Raw genomic sequence first — 9191 nt, forward strand, 5'->3', positions numbered from 1 at the left:
AAAATATTGAAGTTTAAAAGAAAAGAAAACAAGGCAAACTTGTAGAAAAGGGAATAAAAGGCATTTAAGGAGGTGGCACAGCCTAGAGAAGAAAAAATCACACAACATATTTCATGTAATTTATAAGGCTTAACAGTGCAGTACTTAGGCCTCAGCTTGTACCTGGCTCCTAAAAATGAATCCAAGACAAGAAAACCATTTGTTGGAAGTTTCTGATGGCTGGGTGGGACAGCATGAACTCACAGGCTCACGTCTAGCAAGTGCATTTTCTGAGGGACTCTGTCAGAGTCACTGCCCAGTGGTGAACTTGCCCAGAAAGAAACATGGGATGAATAAATGGGTTTTTGCTTTGCTCTTCATGTTTTGCATGAGTAAACTGTAGCAGATTTGGCTTGAAACTCTGCCAAATTATAATGAGTGAGCTGCAAAAACTAAAATATGTTTATTAAGTGGTGTGAAAGGATAGTATAACACTGACAGCACAGCTTCCAAAAACTGTGAGTGAGGCTTGGATGCCTCTTTGCTGCTGAGGTGTTCTGCTTTTGGGAGTGTTGTGCATGAAAATTGGGCCCATTTCAAGCCTCTGAGGTTAGATAAGTGGAAATGAAAGCACTCAAAAGTCTATTTGCTTGTAAAAGAACGGAGGTTATAAAACTCTTCTCTTTCAGCAACAGCTGACAGCTTTGCAAGGTATTCCATGTGTGGGATGGGCAGGGATCATAGGACTAACCCTAAGGTGTCTTTTTATAGTTATTTATAAGCCAAAATGCTTTTACAATTAGATAAAGAAATCAGAGACAAATCTGTACCTCATTGGTACCCTGCGGTTGTTAACGGAGTCAGAAACACTGTTTATGGGAGTATTTTAAGTGCACTAGCTAGTGAAATTATTTAAGATGTAAAGCTTAGCCTATAATCAAAATGGTTTATTTTAATAGAGGTTACATTGCACTGGAACTGACTATGGGAATACACAAGATTGCAGTTTCAGGGGGTTCATGTGGAGGACGCTGTCTGCAGAAAGTGTCAAGAGTTTCTTACCTAACCAAATAATCTGCTCTAACTGTTGTGATTAAGTTGGAAGGAATTTCTTCCCTGTTGGCCAACAATAATAGGCGAAAAATCAATAAACAGCATGTTAGAGCACACAAAACTCATCCTGCGCTGTGCGAGAGGAGCTTTCTGCTGACTTGGGTGACTCAAGTCAGCAAGTATTTTGCCTTGTGATCTTTGCTCCGAAAGGTCAGATGTCATTAACTTTGCTGATAAGTATCAACACTTCAGTCTGAATTCGAGGAAATATGTCTGTTGTCATCAAAAGCTAAGTCAGGACCTGGTTGGGATACATTTTGACAAACACTGGGAAAGCTAAATCAGGATTTAAGTAAAAGTAGCAATTGCATGTGTTAGGTAGAGCCCTTCACTCCTCTCCCTTCGGTAGGGCAGAGCACTGCAATAACCTGTTATTAAACCATCCCAAATGATAACAAAGCACACAATTTGAGGCCTGTGAGTACCAGAGATGAAGCATTACAAGCCCTGCACGTGGGAATCGCTGCCATGTGTCACTGTTACCAGGGTATGGCCAAATAAATAAGGGTGCAGCCTTCTCCAGCTGCAGAGTAACTGCTGGCTGCCTGGGCACAGGCAGGATTCCCTGCAGGACAGCAGGGCCACGGACCAGCAAGATCACCACGGGGTTCCTTGGCATGCTCAGGCACAGGGGCATGGGGCTCCTCCCCACTCTCCATACCCACCTGGGGCACGACCGCGCGGGAAACATTCCCTTTCATCTTTCTTAAGGTTTTCCAGTCAGGGAGGGGAGCATCTGGCTGCAAATGTAGGAATGTGTCTCAAGCCAGGGAGGGAGAAAGCTGAGGGAGGCAGGAGTGAAAGGAGATGCAGAGGAGGAGTCACTGGGGGGACCTGTGCATTGGTGGCAGGAACAATTAAATAACAACAGTACTAGAGGCTGAGGAAGCAATATGAGGGCAAAAATAGCCCTCCATGGCCTTCCTGGTGACATCCTGTGCATGGATGGCTGTGTTTAGCTGCACTGAGAGCAGGATGGGCTGCAGGACAGGCAGGTGCCTGGCAGAAAGGGAGCTAGAGGCAGTATGGAGGGGGATTTGGGAAAAGCAATTTTAGTATGGCTTAGACCACATTGTACCACTTCTCAAGGAGCTTTATGTTTGCTATTTTTACATGAAATTGTGGAGAAAGGTTAAGTAGAGGGGGAAAAAACCCCAATCTCAACAGCAGATTTGATCTGAAAGGTGAAAAGAGAGTTTGTTGTAAAGCCGTAGTTACCTTACAGCGCAGTACACGGTGCTGTGCGTGACTGCACATTCAGCCAAGGGACAAGATCAAACTGTTCCTGCCAGCTCAGCTGCTTTACCATGCTTATCCTCAAAGCTAGTGGCTAACACAGTTTAGGTTAATGGCCTAGACCTCTTTTTATTTTCTAATTTAAAAAAACTCCATGTTATCATTGAGCAATTAGAACTTGATATCCTTGTACCAGAAATGGGCTGTTTCCCCCCTAGTCCCCCCCCGAGCCATTATATATGAGATCATCTACTGTACTGAAAGCAGATTTCCAGCCTGTTCCACTGTATATGTTAGGGTAGTCATTACTGACCTAGTTGTAGACATAATAATGGAAGGCTGAGATTATGAATTATTATGCCTAATTTGTAAAGGATTCTCTGCTTTTGTGTTTTGCAATTCCCATCAGGCTTGAGGATTAAGCCCTGCTGAATTGCATGCTAATACCAATGTGCTTTGAATATGTGTGGGTTTATATCACATGTTTTCCTAATTCACTCTTTTTACAAAGAACATTTCACTGGAAATATTTGCTTTCCAAAGGATTGTTGGAAGCCCAACCAAAATCTTCTAAGGAGAGTGAAGCTGATGTACCCTCCATCTGCTCTGTGCTTACTCTAGCTGCCATGTCCAGTTTTATTTCTGCTGTGCTGAAACTTCAAACTGTAGCTCTACCAAAATATGTGGAAGGCCTTTGGTCTTTGGTAATGACAGGGAGAGGTAGCAGTTTGAAACCAGTGCATGGACTTGTTTCAATTACAGTTCATGATGGAAAAACCTTGGTTACATACTTTATCCAAGCGCTATGAAGATGTGAGCTAAGTCCATACAACAAGTTTTCCTAGTGCTTGTGTGGCTGTGCAAGAAAGGTGCCTGAAGTACACGTGATGTTGTTAGAGGTGTGCCCATGTTTCAGCAGTGCATCAAATGTGTGTGGTGCAGCTTGCTCAGGTTGCTCAGGTAACACCCATCTCATATGGGATTCCCTCTCATTGCTGTAGGATGCTCCTGCTGCACTGCCCACTGCTCCTGCTGCTGCTGCCACTCAGCTCCAGGCCCCAGAAGTTACCTACCAGGGATGAGGAGCTCTTTCAGATGCAGATCCGGGACAAAACGTTTTTTCACGACTCATCAGTCATCCCGGATGGAGCTGAAATTAGCAGCTACCTCTTCCGAGACACTCCCAAAAGGTATTTCTGCCTGGCTCAAGTCCTGCTTTGAAGGTAGTAGCTCTGTTTGCTGGGTGTTTTGAAATAGAAATTGGATCCAAACTAGAAAAATACAAATGCCAGTGCTCTGCTTGGTGAAGCAAGTAACTGTGTGAGTTTCCATCCCAATCTGGCCTCCTTGGCTGAGGCTCTATCCAATTGATTTGATTTCTGGGATAAGCCCAGAGCTTCCACAGACTACAGAATTTTCCTCAAGTGGAGTCACTAACCATGTCTGGAGGCAAAGGGAGCAGGAAGGAAACAAACTACAGGCTTACCCCACCACACTTGTCTCTCTTCATTATTTCATACTGTGCTTTAAAGAAGCAGCATAAGGCAGTCTGGTCTAAACTCCCCACTGTCCAGCCTCCACCTGATGGGTCAGAAAATGCTGAAGTTAGACTGGGGAAGAACCTGAGGCTCCAAAGAGTTCAGGAAATACCAGCATTGCCATCATATCACAACCTCCTTCAGCCTTCATCAGTGAGAAACACAACAATAGGTGACGTGTAGGCCTGGGGGGGATGCAGGAGGGCAGCTCAATGTGTCTGTACCCATGTGTGCTTCTAGGGCTCTTACCTGGACAGCATAACGTGTGTGTCCTGCTTTGAAGAGCATATCCGTAAATTCCAGGAGAGATCTCATTTCCCTCATTTATACCTTTGTGAGTATTTATACTGTGTATAGTTAGTGTAGGGGTAAAAAAGTGAAGCTGATGGAAGGGAGGGAAAGAACCGTCTGCTGTGACAAGCACAGTGTGAGCTCTGCACCAGTGTGTTAGTGGAGGGACTCCACTTAGCTCTTCCCCACTGGCCTTTCCTTGTTCCCTCTGCACACTATTGCCTGTAAGTAATGCTTTTGTCTCTATTGCCCCACCAAGACCGTTCTTGATCATGTCAAGTCAGTCCCTGCCAGTTGGCTGTCATCATGTTTTATTGACATGTAGGTCTGTTAAGTGTGAGCTCTGCACCAGTGTGTTAGTGGAGGGACTCCACTTAGCTCTTCCCCACTGGCCTTTCCTTGTTCCCTCTGCACACTATTGCCTGTAAGTAATGCTTTTGTCTCTATTGCCCCACCAAGACCGTTCTTGATCATGTCAAGTCAGTCCCTGCCAGTTGGCTGTCATCATGTTTTATTGACATGTAGGTCTGTTAACCTTCTCCTAGGTATTTCTTTGTGGTTGAAGAGGACAACACTCCCTTAGCAGTGACAGTGACACCATGTGATGCCCCTTTGGAGTGGAAGTTGAGTGTGCAGGAGCTCCCAGAGGAAGCCAGCGGAGAAGGTTCAGGTAACAAACCATCAGCTACTTCCCCTGTGCCTCAGAGACCTGCTTTTCTCCTGGATTTGAGGTTCCTCAAGTGCTGAGTCTCACAGCAGGCCCATCTTTAGGATCTCCTGCAGTTCGGATCTTCAGCCCCAGTCTTGTTGTTGTGCAGGAAACTGGCAGCAGAGAGCAATATGGAAAGGGAAAGGGCTATAAAAAAGTGAAAGTTTGTTTGCCCAGAGTAACTTGGTTTCTTGGGGGCTTTGGTCTGAGCTGTGTACACGAGGTAAGAACTGGAGAGACAGGGCTGGTAATGCAGCAGGGCTGAGCTCACTCCTCTGATGGGACTCATATGTGGACATGGAGCCATAAAACTGCTACTCAGTAGAGAAAGGGGCTTTGGCTTCCAGAGCCTCTCACACAAGTGCTAAGATGTCATGCACACCAGACAGTATGGTACACACACCTTTGGTCCCCACTGTATTTAGCAACAAAAATCAGTGTGGCTCAGGGGGCCAAAGCCAAGGCCCCACATCCAGGAACAGGCAGGTGAGTCAGTTCCCCTGAGGAACTGTGTGGTGTCTCCAAGTTGAGTGCCTGAAGTTCTCCAGTGGAAGGTATTAGCTACCATTCATGAGACTCAGTTAATAGTGGTCAGGCACAATTTCTATTGCATTTGGTTTTAACCCAAGTACCAAACCAATTTTCCTCTCTGATTTGACAGAAGTATGGGATACATCTTCCTCAGAAGATAAAACCTTCCATTTCCATCTCACGTTTGTATTTTATGTACAGTAATGTGTCTTTTTAGAGTTCTGTTTTCTCATATTGGTAGAGTGTGTCTGTACAAATGTTCTTCTTTGCTTATAATCCAGGTGACCCAGAACCTCTTGAGCAACAGAAACAGCAGATCACTAATGAGGAAGGCACAGAACTCTTCTCTTACAAAGGCAACGATGTGGAGTACTTTGTGTCCTCTAGTTCCCCATCTGGTTTGTACCAACTAGATCTGCTGTCAACAGAGAAGGACACCCACTTTAAAGTGTATGCAACCACTACTCCAGAGTCAGACCAACCTTATCCTGAATTACCATATGATCCCAGAATCGATGTCACCTCTCTGGGACGTACAACGGTGACTCTGGCATGGAAACCAAGTCCCACTGCCTCCTTACTGAAACAGCCAATTCAGTATTGCATAGTCATCAACAAAGAGCACAATTTCAAAAGCCTTTGCGCTGTTGAAGCCAAGCTTAGTTCGGATGATGCCTTCATGATGGCTCCAAAACCAGGTCTGGATTTCAGTCCATTTGACTTTGCCCATTTTGGCTTCCCTGTAGACAGCAACTCTGGCAAAGAACGTGGTTTCCTAAAATCATCCAAGTTTGGGCGGCAAACATCCTCAAAGCCAAGAGTTGACCTGCATAAAGTTTGTATTGGGAACAAGAACATCTTCACTGTGTCTGACCTGAAGCCTGACACACAGTACTACTTTGACATGTTTGCAGTAAACACCAACACCAACATGAGCACTGCGTACGTTGGCACCTTCGCCAGGACGAAGGAGGAGGCTAAACAGAAAACAGTTGAACTGAAGGATGGCAAAGTTACAGATGTGTTCATCAAGAGAAAGGGAGCCAAATTTCTACGGTTTGCCCCTGTTTCATCTCACCAAAAAGTCACCTTTTCCATTCATTCGTGCCTGGATGCTGTTCAGATTCAGGTTAGAAGAGATGGAAAACTTCTCCTGTCTCAGAGCGTGGAGGGCGTCCGGCAGTTCCAACTTCGGGGAAAAGCAAAAGCTAAATATCTCATTAGGCTGAAAGGAAGCAAGAAAGGTGCTTCTATGCTGAAGATCCTGGCTACAACAAGGCCTAACAAGCAGTCCTTTCCTTCTCTTCCTGAAGACACACGGATCAAAGCCTTTGACAAGCTCCGCACGTGTACGTCGGTCACGGTGGCGTGGCTGGGCACGCAGGAGAGGAACAAGTTCTGCATCTACAAAAGGGAAGTGGATGACAATTACAACGAGGAGCAGAAGAAAAGAGAGCAGAACCAGTGTTTGGGACCAGATACAAGGAAGAAATCGGACAAGGTTCTCTGTAAATACTTCCACAGCCAGAACATCCAGAAAGCAGTGACCACAGAGACAATCCGAGGCCTGCAGCCTGGCAAGTCCTACCTGCTGGATGTTTACGTGATAGGGCATGGTGGGCACTCAGTGAAATATCAGAGCAAATTGGTGAAAACAAGGAAGTTCTGCTAATGTCCCTGGACATAGAAATACATGGAACTCTGGACTGAAACTATCCTACTTCCAAGTATACGGATTGACTACTTGCACAGCTGAGAAGTTGTGACCTGTATTTGTACTGTGTAGAAAAGATATCAACTTGTATATTTATGTTTACATAAGTAATTGTTTGGAGGACCTGAGGCTGATGCTCTGCAGTAGCATCTGGCAATGGTATTATCATGTGTCCAGTGACCCACCTGTGATGCTCAGTAGATGTCCAAGGTAGCAGGAAACCTGGGAGGAACTGGCAGGCCTTTGCTTCCATATTGCATGAACTGCTTCTAAATTATTTTATACGTGAAAGCCTGAGATCCATCATTTGTCCACCTTGTTACTCACACAGAGAACTCACAGACATGCACCCCTTCTCTCAGTGTAGACGGTAGGGTTTCTGTAAATTATTTTATAGAGTCTTGTTTGAAATGTTTATGTTTCTATGATTGTAAACTATTAAAATCTCCTCCCCCAATAAAATACAGATCTAAACTAAGTATTAACTGGGCTGCATATGAAGCAGTTTCATTGCTAATGTAAATTCTTACCTAGCTGATTTTCATGTTTAAATACTGTATGTATTTCATGTACAAAGTTGCCATAACGTTATATTCCTGTACATAAAATTAAAAATATTAGATTATATATTGTTTCTTTTATTTTCTTGATATTCTAAGGGGCCAAACAGACTTGGGGACAGAAGAGGCAAGCTGAAAGTTGAACTGAATTCAGCTAGGACGTGCCTCTCATGTTGTTCTTCATCTTGTTGGGCAAAATGACTGAAGACCAGTAGAATTACTGATGCTACTGAGTAAGTTAAAATCTGCAAGTGAGCACAGGCCCTTGAATATTGGTCTTCATGGCACAGTCTGGGTGTGCACTGGTACAGACACTAAAGGAGCAGGGCAGCACAGAGGAGCATCACTCATTCTGGGGGAGTGTTGATCCTGACCATATAGTTCAAACCAATAACACACCAGAGAGATGTTACTAGATTACAATTGAAAACATTTGCTTTCTGGATGCTGCTGGTTTTGACCACAGTAATAATCAGCTGAGAGGATTGTAATTTTTACCATTGACAAGAATGGTAGTGTTAGGGAAAAACCCAAGTACTGTCATTTAAATAGCAGTTATTTCCATTGTATATATTTCTTTAAGATATGTTTATGGATCTCATATTTGCTAAATTTTCTTACTTGTTTTTCCATGTCACCTTCATTGACTCAAGAGTTTGTATAGAGCCACTTAATGGACAACACACTTCAGAAAAGCATCTAGCCCAGCCCCATTTCAGGCAGCTCAGAGCAGGATACACACTGCCTCAGTCCCAGCATCAAAGTACAGGTCAGGGCCCCAGGACAGGTAACTGAGACCTTTTTTCCTTGATCCCATCATATGTATCAGCCTGCAGCACTCAGGCAGTGAATGTCAGGGCTTATTCAAAGATAGTCTCTGTTTTCTCCTTAGGTGCCTGTCCACAAAATGTCTCACTGCTGTGACTTTAGCACTTACAGCCACCTCAGGGCTCTGAAGATACATGTGGAGAAATTGAGGTACGAGGGAAAGGGACTGAAATCTGCATAAAGGCTGAAAGCAGGTTCCTCTTAGGCTGCTGACAGGGAAAATGAGACCTCTCCATCCCTGCAGAGTTGAGCTCCAATTTTACTTGGCCCTACAGTGTTGAGCTCTTCAGGTTTTCCTTTCTGCTGCCCCCAGCACATTTCAGTTTGCAGACTGGTGGGTGGCAGCAGGAGTTTGTGGCTGCACAAGCTCCCGTGCCATTGCACATGCTGAGTTTGTTGTGATTCTCCCAGAAACAGGCAGATACCACATGAAGACTGATCAGAAGACACCTGCTGTGTTTAATGTGATTATATAGTAAACCTAATAACTGAAATGTAGGTTTCTCTGGGGATGATCTCCTCGTTTGAAATCATCTCTCTCATTTCTTAAAGGGACTGGCTCAGTAACACACACTTGCTAGATTACCGTGCCAGGTGTATGTGAGCAGCAGATGACTACAGCTGGGAATCCTCAGGAACAGTACTGTGGTACCAAGGTTAGATCACCAGTTGTCAGGGAGATACTTTCCCTA

General features: G+C 44.6%; 1 protein-coding gene across 1 annotated transcript; it reads left to right on the forward strand.

Annotated features, from left to right (window-relative positions):
* Nucleotides 1-3330: 3330 nt before the first annotated feature.
* NDNF (neuron-derived neurotrophic factor) lies at nucleotides 3331-7738 on the forward strand. The gene is made up of 3 exons (XM_009079300.1): nucleotides 3331-3518; nucleotides 4703-4827; nucleotides 5679-7738. The coding sequence occupies exons 1-3, from the start codon at nucleotides 3331-3333 to the stop codon at nucleotides 7067-7069; spliced, it is 1704 nt and encodes a 567-aa protein (XP_009077548.1). The 3' UTR covers nucleotides 7070-7738.
* The last annotated feature ends 1453 nt before the right edge of the window (nucleotides 7739-9191 follow it).

Source organism: Acanthisitta chloris, unplaced genomic scaffold (genome assembly GCF_000695815.1).
Source record: "Acanthisitta chloris isolate BGI_N310 unplaced genomic scaffold, ASM69581v1 scaffold12487, whole genome shotgun sequence".
NCBI classification, from domain to species: domain Eukaryota; kingdom Metazoa; phylum Chordata; class Aves; order Passeriformes; family Acanthisittidae; genus Acanthisitta; species Acanthisitta chloris.

Excerpts from the sequence above, each read along its gene's own strand:
- NDNF (XM_009079300.1), top strand. The coding sequence starts at position 3,331 with ATGCTCCTGCTGCACTGCCCACTGCTCCTGCTGCTGCTGCCACTCAGC. Across the intron at positions 3,519-4,702 it reads TTCCGAGACACTCCCAAAAG|GTATTTCTTTGTGGTTGAAG; the intron begins GTATTTCTGCCT and ends ACCTTCTCCTAG. Across the intron at positions 4,828-5,678 it reads AGCCAGCGGAGAAGGTTCAG|GTGACCCAGAACCTCTTGAG; the intron begins GTAACAAACCAT and ends CTTATAATCCAG.